General features: G+C 43.4%; 1 protein-coding gene across 1 annotated transcript in view; it reads left to right on the top strand.

Annotated features, from left to right (window-relative positions):
* The window catches only part of PRKCH (protein kinase C eta), a 221,627-nt gene that overhangs the window by 119,028 nt on the left and 86,356 nt on the right, over positions 1-16,243 (top strand). Inside the window, exons 4-9 of the mRNA XM_029951213.1 lie at positions 319-353; positions 3,374-3,462; positions 4,757-4,886; positions 7,050-7,177; positions 10,060-10,203; positions 10,377-10,550. Coding sequence (XP_029807073.1) covers positions 319-353; positions 3,374-3,462; positions 4,757-4,886; positions 7,050-7,177; positions 10,060-10,203; positions 10,377-10,550 — 700 coding nt within the window. The remainder of the gene's footprint in view (positions 1-318; positions 354-3,373; positions 3,463-4,756; positions 4,887-7,049; positions 7,178-10,059; positions 10,204-10,376; positions 10,551-16,243) is intronic.

Raw genomic sequence — 16,243 nt, 5'->3', positions numbered from 1 at the left:
GGCTGAGCCTCAGTCACACTACCAGACCACACGAGGACTGGGTTTGCCATGGGGAGGTGGGAGGGGGTGGGTACAGTGAGAATTGCGGATACCCACCTGTGTGTGTCACTGGAGCATTCTAATCAGGTGACTTTGTGTCTTGTGGTAACACAAAGATGCTCAGAAATCACTGCATCTTTGCTTCTCCTCTGAAATTGTGTTTTTCATAAAGGAGCAGAGGATGGCATGCACTTGTTTTCCTTAAGTACTACACTTATAGGAGCATTGTTGCTGAAAATACTTTAACTGATACCTTTTTCTCTCTGTTGTCTTGTACAGGGGAGTATTTGGGAAACAAGGTTATCAATGTCAAGGTAAGAAAACACTTCTAAAAACCATGTTTAATCTTGTTCCTATGTTAAAAACTGATTATACTAAAAGGAACCAGGACATATTTCATTAATACTGTGATAAATAACTCGGCAGGTCAGCTGAGACCCCTACAGAATTATAGCTTTTTAGTTGTGGTTGAAACTTTGGCTACATTTGAGACAACATAGAGGGACATTTGTATTTCTAAAGCCCAGAGACCTAATAAAGTTTACTTGTTTAGAGTTTTGTCTCTGCAATAACATGAAGGCACTAAAGGTGATGCCATTTTGTGAGCAGTGCCCTTAAATCTTGAAGTTGAAGTTTTGTCTTTTGCGACCCCAGTGGTGACAGGGGCGAGAAGTGGCACAGGGTCGCCTATTTACCTGCGTGGGGATAGCGCCATTGTCCCAGTGGCTTTTTGAGTTTCTAACTTTAAAAAAAAAAAAAAGTGAGAACTGTTGAAAGTTAGAAACAAGTGAAAGAAGGCTCTTGCTTGGACTGAGCCAGACTGGATTGATTTATCTTTTAATTGGGCCTTTCTTGTTGTTGGCTTGAACATCATTGCACAGTATATATGTATGGTACCTCTTTTCTGGATTTGCACTCTGCAGATGATTGGTAAGATAGCTCTGCATATCCTGGAGTGGTGGCCTCCATGGTAATAAGGAAATTCAGCCTTCTCTCCTGGAGAAGGTGAGGTAGAACATGATTTCCCTTAGAATGGAATAGAACTTATACTCGGATATATATTTCATTTATATTTTAACATGTATGCAGTTCTGCATTTTCAAATTTAGAAAAAAAATGCTGTTATGACAATGATAATTGACTTTGTGCTATTAATCTCAGCCTCAAATAACAGCATAGTTCACAGGTGAGCGTTGATATCCCTTTTTGGCACCTCTCCAGCAGAGAGACATGCCCACTAGTCAGCTCTGGTCCATCTTCTACCTAGTGCCAGGATATTTGATGGGCTGATTTTCAGGCCACCTGTTGTTGAAAAAGCAGGAAAAATCATTGGTCAGGAGATATGTTCACATCTTGTTAAAGGGCATAAAACCAGATACCTGGATAAGAAGGGTATATACCATGCTAACACTGGTCCAAGGAAATAGAGCAGATTTCAGAACAAAGAAAATTTTCAGGAATAAGGAGAGGCATTATATAATGATAAAGGGATCCGTATTTCAAGAAGATGTAATAATCCTTAACATGTAAGCACCTCACAACAGGGCATCAAAATACAAGAAGCAAAAACGGATAGAACTGCAAGGATATATAGACAAATCCACTATTACAGTTGGAGGCTGCACTATCTCAGTAACTGAGGTCTCACAGGCAGAAATTCTATAAGGATACCACAATTTGATCAAATTGACATTTATAGACGACCCCACCTAACAACAGCAGAAAATACATCCTTAAACTCACAAGAAATATTAATATAGACTACACTCTGGCCCATGACTTAAGCCTTAACAAATTTAAAAGAATAGACATCATCAAAAGTAGTTTTTCAGACCGCAGTGGAATTAAAGTACACATGAATCAGAAAGATAGCTGGAAAGTGCCCCCCCCCCAATATTTGGAGATTAAACACATTCAAAATAACACATGAGTAAAAGAAGATTCAAGATAAAATACAATCCTTTGTGAAACAAATGAAAATACAGTTTATCAAAATTTGAGATTCAGCAAAAGCAGTACTCAGAGGAAAATTTATACCATTAAATGCATATATGAGGAAGGAAGGATCTAAAACCACTAATCTAAGTTTTCGTCTTAGGAAGCTAGAAAAAGGAGAGAAGCTTAAAGTGAGCAGAAGAAGGGAAATAATACAATTAAAGCAGAAATCAGTAAAATTGAAATTAGGAAACCAGTAGAGAAAATCTACCAAATAAAAAGCTGGTTCTTTAAAAAGGTCAATAAAACTGATAAACCTCTAGCGAAGCTAATAAAAAAAAAAAAAGCACACCTCAGATTCCTCAGAATGTAACTTTTGTCTTTGTGAGGGATGGTTTTGAGATCTCCTCATATAAAATGATCAATTCTCTGGAAACTTTCAATTTGGTTCTCCTGCAAATTCAGTCTGATGAAAGCCAGATTTTTTTTTTAAGTTTATTGCTATATTCTGACATGTCATCTATATTTATGTATTTAATCCTAAAAATCCACACGTCTTGAAGATCTTAAAAATAGCATGTATTTTCATAGTGCTTCATTGCAGATTGTTCATCTTTTAATGGCAAACTGAACTCTGTCTGCACTATGTCACTTATCCAGATGAAGATGAAAAGAAGTTGTTCAGAAGTTCTAAGTGTTCAAATAGTTGAGTGCCTATTTTGTTTGAGGCATTATACCGCCCAGGAATTCTAAGGGCCTTTGGGGCTCTGTGTGGAAGATTGGAAATGATGGGGCAAGCTAAGGCCTGTAGAGATTTGAGGAGAGAGAGAGATGGCTTAGTCTCTCTAGAAGGGGAGCCAGGCATAGTATATTTTAATGGAAGAGACATTTTTTTAAGTTGTGTCTTGTTATAAACTTAAAATTTAATTAAGTGGTAGGCAAGAGGACATCCTAGGATTGAGCAGGACAGAGTCAGTGTGCAGGGGAGGGTGCTCTTCTTGGAGCAGCCCATCTAGTTTTTACTGGAACAAAGAGTTCCCCTACAAGAAGGGTAACAGGTAAGCTTGGCTGGCTCTGAGGGCCTGAAACCTGGCCGGGGAGTTGGAATTCTGCTCCCTGGTCGTGAGGCGCCATTGAAGGTTTAGATCGTGTGAGAGGATTCCTGTGGCGGTGGGTGTAGGATTAACTCGAGGAAGGATGAAATAAGCTCAGGACTTGAGTGCAGATAGTTTGAGTGTGAGCAAAGGCATGAGTTAGGGTGACAGTAAAGACGGTGGGAAGGATGGGTGGCCAGACCCCCACATCAAGTCATCTTGTTGTGGTGCAGCCTTGTTGACTCTACTGTAACTGGTAGCCTATCAGCCTCTGATGAATGAATAATTGTGGCTTAATTTCCTAGTGTGCACTTGTGTCGTCCATAAGCGCTGCCACCATCTAATTGTTACGGCCTGCACTTGCCAAAATAACATTAACAAAGTGGATTCAAAGGTAAGAAGATAACAGTTTGCTAATTAAGTACCTGCACAAGCTCACGTGTGCACTTCTTGCTCTTTTTTTCTCTCGCTCCTCTTCCCACTTCCCTTCCATGCTCTCTGAAGCTGATGGTGATATCAGAATTGAATTTTCTCTCCTTCTTATATTATGGGATTTTTAATTCTATGCTTGTGTAGCTTGACCTGTCCTTGAGTTGATTCCATTTGGCGATCAGCTGGTGACAAGCTCTCCGGATCAGTTTTGCTAATTCGGAGAGAGTTTCTGGAGAACCGGCTGCAAAGATCCCTGGGTCTGGCATCACCTGACCAGGCTTTGATGTGGAATCTGCCTCTTCTAGGTAGCTTCTCTCTCAGCCTCGGTCTAAAAGACGGGATCCATATTTCCTTCACACAGTTTTTGTGAGGGTTAAGCAGGATAGAACTGATGTGATGAGTATTTGTTAACTGTGAATTGTGCTTTCTCAATCAGGCCACCATTCACTTCCTCCAGTGTCTTCCCAATTTCAGGGAGGATGCATATCTGTACAGAAATGCCTGAACCTCATTCTTGTAACTTGTATTGTGTTCAGCTGGGGTAGGCACATTCCAAATTCTGGAGATAGAAAGCAGATGGAATATTGCTGACAATCAGCAGATTTACAGATGCACCGGAGAGTCTGACTTTGGAACTCAGTGATGCCCTGGAACACACATATAGCATGTGCCTGGTCTGATTATTTGCTGGAATCAGTTTGTGAGAGTAAAGCAGGACCTTTGCCCTCAGTTCGTCACAATACAAATGCCAGGCAGAGGCTGGAAGAGCTGAGGAAGCCACTTGAATGTCCCTGTGGATTGAATCCCTCCTGTAGTCCCATGCTCTCTGGGTGCCACCTGCTCTCCTCTGCCCTTACCAGTACAGTATCTGGAAAAACTCGAGGTAGTAGCAAGTGGATATAGTCTATAAAAGACCTGTTTAATCCAGAAGTTAAGAGGCTCTAGGAAATAGACATGGGTGTGGGGGAGTTGGCAGGGAGAGATAGACAGCCTGAAATAAAAGATGATAAAATGGTTTTAATTTCTATTTATCTTCCCAAATGGTGAATGATCTCATGCTCACTACACCCTTTCTGCTGAGTCTTGTTCATTAGAAAATGTGCACAGTCCAGCGAGTAAGGCCTGAGTACAGTGAAATGATACCTACCAAGCTCAGGTGTCACGCTAACACTTTGCACTGGGGGCTCCTATTACAGTCTTCGTGGAAGATGTTGGCTTGGAATGCTAGCTCCTGTCCTTCTGTTCCCTTTCTGTAGATTGCTGAACAGAGGTTTGGAATCAACATCCCCCACAAGTTCAGCGTCCACAACTACAAAGTGCCAACGTTCTGCGATCACTGTGGCTCCCTGCTCTGGGGGATAATGCGACAAGGACTTCAGTGTAAAAGTGAGATGCTGGGCTGCTGCGCACCCACTTCACGAGAGCACCGTGCTGCAAACTTTCAGATTTCTATAGGTTCTGATTCTGACCAAGGACTGGTGGTTTGGGCTACTTTGTAAATTAAATCTTACTGGTTCTATATGTAGGTGTCCCTTGTCAGGCATGTAAAAAGAGCTACATCTGGTCTAAAGATTTTCTAACTGTAGATTTAATCAGTTGTTAAATTCAGTGTTCTGTCTCACTGGCTGTCACCTGTTTAGTGCTGTGTGCCTGCTAACTGTCGTATATTTGAAAGAGGGGAAAAATGGGATCTTTGTCAGCAGTGGAAGGTGGTAGGAGATGAGGTGGCCAAAAGAGAGGCTTGGGTTATGGATAAGAACAGGCAGGAGAGTAGTAAGTCTTGTGCCCTCAACAGAGATAAGCAGGAATTGAGTAAAAGCACAATGAGAGCTGCCCTGGGTCTTCACGAAGAGATTGATAGAGATTGGAGAGGTAGGTGATGTAAGGATGCTTAAGCTTCAGCCATGGACCTGCACCACTAACTGTGCCCAGTGGAGCCCGAGTTTGGAGCTTTTGCCATAGCAACGGGTCTGGGAGGAAGGGCTTATTCCTGCCCTGTGAGAAGTTGGGGAGCTTTGGGCCTTGAGACCTCTCCCATTGGGTGTTGCTGTAACAATATGGCCACATGGGTTGCAGTTCTGTGCTGAAATACAGGCGAACGTGAGCCTCAAGCTTTAGATAAATCCTGGGTGACTGGAGGATTGGTGTCAGCGCAGCCGGACGACTTCCATCTATTGCCTGGACTTACCAAGCCTGCTTCTGCCAACAGAAAGGGACCAGTCACTTGTCTTTAGGAAAAGCAAAATGAGAACCTCATTAAGTAATTCTTTTTTCCTAGATATATGAAATAATTATTTTTGAACCAAAACAGCAACCAGCTCATGTGTAACTTTGGTTCAGGCCTTACTGGGTCTTAACCTGGAAGATCTCTGGGTTTCCAGCACAAAGGTCACTTTCTGCTTTTGTAGGGTTGTTGCTAACAATGCAAAGCCATGCGTGGGGGCTCATCTGCATTGTTCTGGCCCCGGTGGCCGGAGGGTAGCACCCCTTTAGCGATCCATCTCCTATAATTTTTGCTTTTCTTGTCTCCTGGTTCTTCAGAAAGGGCACTGCCACATCTCATGTCAAGAGAGGTGGGTTTCCCATGAAGCTAATGAGACTTCACCTCAGGGTCCCTCCCTTGCAAGGGTATCTTCCAGAGCTCCACATGATCGGATATTCTTTTTCTTAAAGAGGGGCACTCTAAATTACATAAATTCTGACCCCACAAAACCTGGATCTGTGCACCCTTCCAAAGATAGGTTGACGCTCCGTTCCAGTCCCACTTCCCATCGGCAGTGCCCATGGTGGGGACCGTGTCAGAACTTTCTGCTGATTAAACCTTGGGTCCTTCACCCTCCGAGTCAGTTTCCTGTGCACCAGGGACTGAGCTTGCTTCTCTCCTTTTCCAACTGCCATTTACTTTGACCTTTAAAAAAGTTGCTCTTCTCCCCCACGAAGTAGTTAGAACCACAGACTGCGAGCGCCGAGCAGCACAGCCCCCACAGGATGCCGTGTCCTGTGCTGGGAGGGCTGCCCAACCACAACAGTACCCGGAAAGAGAGCTTGACTTAGAGGTTTTTCTCTCAGAAACGCTATCTCCATCCTGTTTGAACAGCACCCTATATGTGGCATTTAGATTTCTACCTTTTATTGAGCAATACAAGGAGAAGCATAAAGTCAGTTGGTAAGATTCCTTGCTAATTAATTGACTGAATCGTCACTGTGATGAACGTTTTGATTTCTATATTGAATCATGCTGTTCAATCGGCAGTGCCTAGTACACATGATTTAGGTGAATGTCTTCCATCAAGTCACAGTGGGAAAAAAAAATGGATTTGAAATTTATTATTCATCAGTATGCCAGACTTTCTGCTTCTGTGCAGAGCAGGCATAGAGAAAGCGTCAGTGATTGTTTTGAGTGCAAGTTCAGTTTCATGAGAAGATGGTGTTGTTCAGCCTGTAGAATTCCTCAGTCATCATCTTTCAGGTTGTTACAGTTATTTTTTTGCAGCACATGTTGGCTTGGCTCCTTCCTGAATGTGGATTCCCTTCTCCTCTCCCCTCCAGTATGTAAGATGAATGTCCACATCCGATGCCAGGCAAACGTGGCCCCTAACTGTGGGGTGAATGCAGTGGAGCTAGCCAAGACCCTGGCCGGAATGGGCCTCCAGCCTGGAAATATTTCTCCAACCTCGGTGAGACTTTGCTTTTTTCACTGTATTGTAATTTAGAAGTTGCTCCAATGTGGCGAGTCTGAATGAAGGACTGTGGCATAATCAAGGTTCCTAATCTCAACAGACACATTTATAGGTTTATTGTATTTTTTAAGAACATTTTGGTCCACAAAAAGAAGATTCTTTATACAGTTATATGACAAGGAATGACAAGCAGGAAGCAGAAGGATTTTTTTTTTTTTTTTAATTAGCTTCCTCTCAGTGTGGTCTGATGAAACCCAGGACTCCAGGGCCCTGGGTTATGCCCTTAACTCTGAGCTGGGGCCCTGGTGGCACAGCTGACCAGCAACTAAGGGCCTCAGCTTGCTCTTCTCTGAAGGGGCTGAACTTGAAGATCTCTGAGATTCTCCACAGTCCTGGAGTCTAGCTGTTCCGCAGTTTTTGTTTATGGATTTTGAATTTATCTCTCAAGCTCAGTGACAAACAGGAGTTCCTTCCTCCTGGCTCTTGGGAGTGGGTGGGGTTTGTCAGTTGCTGTGGACATGTTTTGTCTTGCAGCCTCCCTGAGTGACCTCTACTTGCTATCGACCGTTAGAGCCTCGACCACTTCCCAGGCCCATGTCCTTTTGCTGCCTTCCTGGCTGGATCTGCAGCATGCTGGGAAAGAGCCATGGTTACTGTTGTGGCTTATGAAAGGGATAGCTTGATATCTGGTTTAGGAAAGTTCTAGACTTAACTGTTAAATATCTCTGGGTGCTTAGGAAGAGAGGCACAATCACAGTCACGTTCTTAGTTATACAGAAAATATCTGTACTCACTGCCCCATTTTCTTATTACTGGTAGATTAGGGCCTTAGACGGACATTGTATTCCTTTATTTCAGGAAAGCATTAGCAAAGTCTAATGTGTAGCTCCTGGATAGACAGGCAGGATGCTAATACCACGAGGGGTATTTCTGATGCATAGTCAGCTGTTCCCGAAGGGCATAGTTAAGGATTTAAGCCTATACCAGGGCTCCTAAAACATAATAGGAGTAAGATAGACCATGTGGCAACACCTCCTGAGTGGGTATTGCCATTTGTCATTTGTCACATGAACCAAGTATCTTTGATATTCTGTTTCGAAGTGGAAAAATCAAATTACCTGTTATCTGACAGAAAAGCATGAAAAAAAAAAACCCTTGTCTTTCAAAAGAGAAGAATGGGTTTAAAAAAAAAAAGATTGAGAAATGTTGGCTTAGAGTATTCTGGCTAGTACCAGCCCAACCAGGAGAAGTATTTAAGTGGAGGAAGTGAGATTCAAGCTAGTAAACATTTTCTGTCTTTGAAATATTTATGAACAGAGACCTGGAGGAAAAACTATTAAAAACAATTAGATTTTTCAGTCTATCCATTTGATAATCTGCAATCACTGTTTCATTGGGTTGAGTAAGTAAAATCCTTGGAGCTTCAAGCAATTGCACTGTTGTTTGTTGGAAACATTGCTTAGAAGTTGGTCCAGAGAAGCTGGGGTTTTTTTTAGCTAAATAGGTCAAAAGCTTCAGAGTGTTAGACTTTTGATCTGTTGTCCGTGGTAGCTTATCTTATAAATGTCCCAAAGTGGCCATCTGTGAGTCACCTTGCCTTTAGGTAGCTTTCTCATGGTGACAGGGCTTGTTCCTGGGGCTGAGTTACCCACTGAGGAGGTCACACGTGTTTCTGGTTCGGAGTAGTGACAGTGAAGCGCTCACTTTTCTAAAGAGCAAGTTGGCTGTGTAGCAGAAGTCTTCAAAATGAACATTTTGGCCTGATGGATTCCATTTCTGGAAAGTTATCTTAAGAAAATAGATGATGATCATGACCATGAAGATAACAGCAGCCAAGCATGTATGTATTAGACTGGCCAGGCACCAGTCTGAGTGCTTTGTATGTATTTACTCATGTCTCTTAACTTGCATGGCAGATGCTTTGTTAGAAGAATCTGAGGCATGGAGGGGATGGGTTGGTAACTTGCCCTAAGTTGCAGGATTAGGTTACTGAGCTATGATTTGAATCTAGGGGGCTTGCTTGAGAGCCTAGATTCTTAATCACCCTGTTTTGAAGATTTGCATGTAAGCGTGTTTATGATGGTGTTATTTAAACTAGCAAAAAATGAGCAATAATCTATGTTTCCAGAAGCAGGGGAATTACTGAATTAACTGTGATGTGTCCATAAAATAAAATACTGAACAGCCCTTAAAACTCATGTTCTTGAAGCCTATAGAAAATACACATGACAGAGTGTTAAGTAAAAATATGTGTTATGAAACAACTATTTTATTATATTTTTAAAAATTAATCATGGGTAAAGATAGTTATGTATGTGTAATTGTTTTTATCTTTTATTTTTGGAGGGGGGAGCAAATGAAATTAGAGGTATTTAAAACTTTATCCTTCATACATTCATCAATTATTCTAGTTTTGATATTAATTTTTATTTCTCTTATGTAAGTTTAAATATTGTGTAATAAATATCGCTTCATTCATTCAACACTCTGGTATGGATACGCTGAGCAAATAGGAAAACCACTCTTTGAATGAAGTGGACACCAGGTGGCGCTCCTGGAACCTGACCGTTTTGTAGGAAGCCACCACACCAGACTGCAGCATTTGTGTTTTGTACACACCCATTTGCTCTCCAACTGAAACTCTCAGTGGCTTAGATATGTTTTTTAATTATTATTTCCCAAATATAGTCAGCACAGATCGGGAGCTGGTACTGAGGTAGTTTCCCATGGCCGAATATGATAACCCGTCAAGTGAAATTGATCTTTCCCCACCTGTTGTGTCAAGGGGTGAGGCAGCCAGTAACGTCTTCCCCACTCATAAATGTTCCATGCTCACGCTGTGACTTCTGACTCCACGTTTTTTTTACTCTTTCTTGTAGAAGCTCGTTTCCAGGTCAACTCTAAGACGGCAGGGAAGGGAAAGCACCAAAGAAGGGAATGGTATCGGGGTAAATTCTTCCAGCCGACTTGGTATTGACAACTTTGAGTTCATCCGAGTGTTGGGGAAGGGGAGTTTTGGGAAGGTAAGTCTTGGCTTTAGGTGTCTGAGTTAAAGTAAGCGTGCTACATGTATGTTGCTTGAGTTTGCATGTGTATATAGATGCTCATACTTCCCAAGTGCCGGGAAGTATGTGTTCCCACACCCTTGGAGCCTAGAGTTCTCACGCCTGTGCTCCCTTCTCCTGCTTTGCCATAGGTGATGCTGGCAAGAATAAAAGAAACAGGAGACCTGTACGCCGTGAAGGTGCTGAAGAAGGATGTGATCCTGCAGGATGACGATGTGGAATGCACAATGACAGAGAAGAGGATCCTGTCCTTGGCTCGCAATCACCCCTTCCTCACTCAGTTGTTCTGCTGCTTTCAGACACCTGTAAGTAGGACTCACATGCGTCACCTCAGCGGCCTCCTTTCTTAACGAGTTGAGATGTGCAGGATTTCATAAAGAAGGGCATCAGACTTTAGAAGAATGAACGCCCATTCTAGGCCCTGTGAAGGAGCTTAGATTTTAGTCCTGAGAGCAAATAGAAGAAACGTAAGCAGAGGAATGACAGAATTGTTTGACTATAAAGAAGCTATCCTTCTGCAACTGGTAATAGAAGCATTCTTTCATTATCCATGTCCTTTCTCTGAAAGGAAATATTATTACTAGTTTCATCATGTAGCTTTCCAGAGAATTTGTTGCATGTGAAAAAAAAAGCATATACTCACACTACATATATGCATCTGTATTTTTAAAAACACAAATGGCAGGATACTTTTCCCGCTGTGAGATCATGACCTGAGCCAAAGTCGATGCTTAACCCACTGAGCCACCCAGGTGCCCGTCCAGCTGCCTTATTTTTAAAATAGCTGCATAGTGGGGTGCCTGGGTGGCTCAGTGGGTTAAGCATCTGACTTCAGGTCATGATCTCACTGTTCGTGAGTTTGAGTTCCACGTCAGGCTCAGAGTCTGGAGCCTGTTTCAGATTCTGTGTCTCCCTCTCTCTCTGCCCTTCCCCTGCTCACACACTCTCTCTCTCTCAAAGATAAATAAACATTAAAAAAATTTTTTTTAATTAAATAGCTGCATAGTATTACATTTTAAGACCAGGGCCTAATTTATTTAACTTGTTTCCTATTGTTACACATTTAGATTGTGCCTAGTCTTTTTATTCGAATCAATGTGGCAGCGAGCCCCCTTGTACTTTTATCTTTCCATGTTGTCCTTTTAATTCTATATGACATACTATTAAAAGTGGTATCAGTTGGGCAGTGGTATGTGCGTTTAAAATTCTGACAGAGTCCAAATGACCTTCTTCCCCATCGCAGTTCAAGATAGCTAACATTTTATCACCTCTATACCAGGCACTATTCTAAGAGTCTGTGAGCATTGACTCATTTAATCCTGAGTAGCCCTGTGGGTAAGTTCTGTTAGTACCACTCCCATTTTTCCAGAGAAGGGGGCTAGACCCAAAGGAATTTACCTTCCAAGAGATGGAGGTTTTGACACCAGGCACCCTGCAGAGCCAGGCTCTTACCTCTTGCTTTCCATATATTTAAATGTACACTTCCAAGCTGTGCGTGAGGTCCCTTCACACCATATAGTCTAACATTTTGATGATCAGGGAGATTTACAAAATGGTTTCTTCAGCGTTCTAATTGGCATTTCTCTGTGAGTGAGGCTGAACACTCATTCACAGCTGTGTAAGGATCACTTGTGTTTGAATCTGTACTGTTGACCCTGTGAAGCTGAGTGGGGGGGGGGGGCGGCGGGGAAGGCTAGGAGCTGGGAGACAGGATGTACTAAGGGCGTGTGCTCTCATACGGTCCAGGCGCACTGGAAGGAGCTGGGGGGTCGGCTAATGCTCCTTCCTCCTTCCTTTCCTGGTCGGGACTCTGGGAGGCCACACCCTCCTCACCTCATGGTCTGTGGTTCGGTCCAACAGGCCTGGAGTCCGCACTGCCCCTACTGCCTTGCCTGATTCTGGGCTGCCCATCCCTGTGGTCCTGGGTTCCTTGGGAGCTCCGGTTGTGCTCATCCTCTCGCTTCCTGGAGATGCCTCGAAAATGTATTTCCTGTGCTCTGTGCTTCGCCGTCCTCACCTCTCCCATCCAGCTGTTATCTCAGAGGGGAGTGGGGTAGAAGCTCAGGCTTGAAAACAGCCTTGTCAAGAAGGATGATACCATTTCGTTGACACCAGTTGCCTGCCTACATTTCAAGCTTGAGCCTCGGGCTCATACCATGAATCAAACAGCCAGACAGGGCTACACTCAGATCATCTTGCCAGGGCCTGAGCCAAAGAGTGGATGGTTTTCTATGATACTAAGTTAGGTGGTCTAAACTGGCTGATAACCTTTGAATCAGACTGTGGACAGGCAGTTGGTGAACTTAGTTTGGTGGAGCAGCAGCTGACATTTCAAGTTACTCTAATGAACAAAGAAACGTCTCACACTGAACTCCAGGGGACTTCTGCCTGCTGAAGGAGATCCCCATGAGTCTACAGAAGCTGCCTCAAGTCTCACCACAATTAAGATTGTGTTATGGTAGAGTAGAATAAGATATAAGCCCGAAACAGCCCAGTGAAAATAGCATAAACAGTGAAGAATTTTCTGGAAGAATATAAGTGATACAATATAACAAATTATTGGTGGCCACACCGAATTTCTACAATGTTCAGCAGGTGTAATCTTTGTTAAGCATCAGCAGCTTATTTTTCCTAGTGATAGTTTCATGTATGGCCACAAGGTGGCAGTCGTTACTGCAAGGTGATTTTATTTCTCCACCAGAGATGGGAACCGAAATTGGGGTTAGAATTTGTGTTTTGCAGTAGATGTCTCCAAAGCAAAGGATAAAAGAACTTTTCCCCTGCCCTAAGTCTAGATGATAAAAGAGAGGGAACCAATGTAAAGAATCAACTGAATTTTTCTCACACTGAGATAGAGATACACAATTTTTATTTTGCTGCAGTTTATTCCTTCTCTCCAGTTTATAAGGGATTAGACTCCTTAATATGCATGGCATAGAAACCCTCAGTGACTATCCCATTTGCTGTTGAAAACCTAAGCGTAAAGAACAAAAATGTTAATTACTATAAGGAATTACAGCAGGTTCGTTCCTTTTTAGCTACTCCGTTTGGCAGGTCATGACCTCTAAAGTGAGATGCTAATCTGTGTGTTATGCTGAACTGTCAGCGTAAGCATTTAGAAGTGAGCTGAGGTGAGGCATTGGGGTCACACCCCAGCTGTTTGCAATCTATTGTCTCATTATAAAGACCCTTAGAGGTGCGCCTGGGTGGCTCAGACTGTTAAAGTGTACAACTTCAGCTCAGGTCATGATCTCACGGTTCCTGGGTTCAAGCCCTGTGTCAGGCTCTATGCTGACGTCTCAGAGCCTGGAGCCTGCTTCAGATTCTGTGTGTCTCTCTCTCTGCCCCTCTGCCACTTGTGTTCTGTCTGTTTGTCTCTCTTTTTCTCTCTTTCAAAAATAAACAGACATGTAAAAAAAAAAAGTTAAAGATCCTTAGAGAACTGTTATCCTCTCCTGTCCATCCCGGTGGATTGAGTGTCTCTGGGGCCCAGAGAAAGGGAGCTGGAAACTCCGGGAGGGTTGCTTAGACTCTGAGTAGGGAAGACAAGGTTCCCCTCTGGGTCAGGCTGACTCTGGAGCCAGCTCTGTGCTCTGACCCATCAGCACACATGTCATTGAGTCAGCATCTGCCTAAGCACCTCCTTTCTGCCTTGGGTCCCCTCCAGCCTGCTGCTATGGAAGCAGAATTGCCCTTGGAAATGGAAGACCTGAGTTCTTCCAACTTTGTTTTCCTCTGAGTGGCCGCAGCCTACCTGAAAATTCTTTTGAGTTTTAAAGTTCTCATTCATGGTTAAGATGAAAGCAGGATTGTAGTAAGGACCAAGGGAGAGAATGCAGAAATGCTTTGTACATGCGCAGCACTATTCACAAGTGAGTAAGGCTCTCGGCTGCAATGGCTGCCTCCTGCCTTACACCAAAGTGTCCTGGGGCTTCCCAGCGGCCGGCATAGACCCCGTGGAGAGGGTATAATGACCCCTCCTAGTAGGAGTTTGGGAGCCCCTCTAGTTCTTGGCAAACACACAAAGATCAGTTTCAAATTAGTAGATAATTTATCAGGTTTGCTTCATACAATTGTGAGCTCATAAATTACAGCCTCCAATTTTTTTTTATAATACCGCATGTTGCTTGCAAATACTTAATTAAATTGCCATCCTCATGCATTTGCAATAGCCTTATAATTCCTAAGAGCTTATGAATAATTTGATAATCTGGATCAAGACTCATAAAAAAGTTTATATTCTGGGATCTGTCGATTTTATTTCTGAAACTAGCCTGAAGAATAAAAATAAATGTTGTACATAAAGGTGTTTAATTTTCAGCACACTATTTATAATAAGAAAATATTGGGATCTACATTGCCTTCAGCAACAGGAATTTTATTTCAGCGATTAATTTCTTAAATTTGATGAAGATTTTCAGCTGGTAAAGAGATAATGAATATGAAGCAGTTAAATGATAACATATCACTGTCGTAAGCCCCTAACCTGTATTACTTATTGCTTATACTTCTTACAACAGCCCTGTAAGACAATTATTGTCTTCATTTTGCTAAGTGACAAGGTCCTGAGGACTTACGTCACTTGCTCAAAATCTGAAACAGTAAATGGTGGAACTAGGAAGTTAGAGCCCAAGAAATCATAAAGGATTTATGATGATTAGGGGCTTCTGTCCATACCACCCAAGATGGTGAACCGGCCAACCTTGCTCCTCCAAAAAGAGACAGGAAGGAAATTCTGTGAAATAAACTACCAGGGATGGAATGAAGGTAGTGACATGGTGGAGGGTTTTTCTTCTTTGTTCTATTTACTGATTTCAGTAATGTGACTATATTTCTTTAAGCATGGGGGTTGTGGGGAGCGAGGGAAGGACCAAGTGGGGGTGCAGGCCTAGTGAGCACTGCCTTCCCTGGCAGGTTCTACTCCCTTCACACGCCTTTCATCTTCATCAGTGGCTCTGATGTCAGCAGCTGAGTATCCTGGTGTTTATGGCTGGGAATCGGGGCCTCCCCACCCCCACCCCCTGCCCCAGCCCCCAGGCTGTCCATGGCTCTCCTCTGGGAGCCTCAGCTGAGTGTGAAGGGAGGAAAGAACAAGGATGGGGCAGTAGTAGGAGGGGGAGAGGCAAAGTAAATACTAGTCAGATGCCTTAGCCTTTGTGCAGAGACCCAGTTTATTGAAGCAAAAATTTCCATTTGGATAACCTAAGACACACTGTGCCCGGTGCCCAGGAACTGCCTGTCCATCATCTGCAGGACCCAGGCCCGGGTCAGAGATGAGCCACAGCAGAACCCCTCTTTCTGTGAACACTCCAGTCTGCGTTGGCAACCTGCTGCATTCGGGTGGGCCACAGCGTGCGTGGTCCCTTCCTTCCTGGGGACAGGAGCCCAGCGCTCTCATTTTCTACCCCCAGCCCTCCTCCACCTGTCAGTCTTTCCCTGGGACATCTGGGCTGCTGCTGCTGGGCCCCAGGGTGTCCTCCCGTTCCTGTTGTCCACAGAGCAGTGCACGTGGAGCTCTGACAGGGACACAGCTTTGCTTACGAAGCCACTCCTCAAATGTTGATCAGCAAAGCAGAAATCCTTCTTCCTGAGGGTAAAGTGTCTGGGAAACTTGCGTGCTAAGTGCTGTCCACTTACACACTGGGGCACAGCGATTTCCCTGCACTTAAGTCATGCTTCAAATATGTTCTGAAAACTGTCTGGCAACGTGACTGCCTGGGAACATTATTCTCTCCCCTGCAGCTGTACTGTTATATGAAATACTAGGGGTGTGTGTGTGTGTGAGAGACAGACAGATGAGATAGCAAGATAGGCATCTTCTGGAAGGAATCTTGCAGAATTTTATCAGGCAGGTAGCCTAGCTGCCACTTTCAGTGTCTGAGCTCTGAGTTCTACTTCTGTTCTAACTAGTAGCCCCCTTGCTCCAGGAAGGTCCTTGCATTAGATTTTTTTTTCTCTATAAGCCCTTCCACCTGAAAATGTGCTTTTTTTCTGTCAC

The sequence above is a fragment of the Suricata suricatta genome, chromosome 9, assembly GCF_006229205.1.
Source record: "Suricata suricatta isolate VVHF042 chromosome 9, meerkat_22Aug2017_6uvM2_HiC, whole genome shotgun sequence".
In the NCBI taxonomy this organism is placed as follows: Eukaryota; Metazoa; Chordata; class Mammalia; order Carnivora; family Herpestidae; genus Suricata; species Suricata suricatta.
This window is presented reverse-complemented; position numbering and strand designations above follow the sequence as displayed.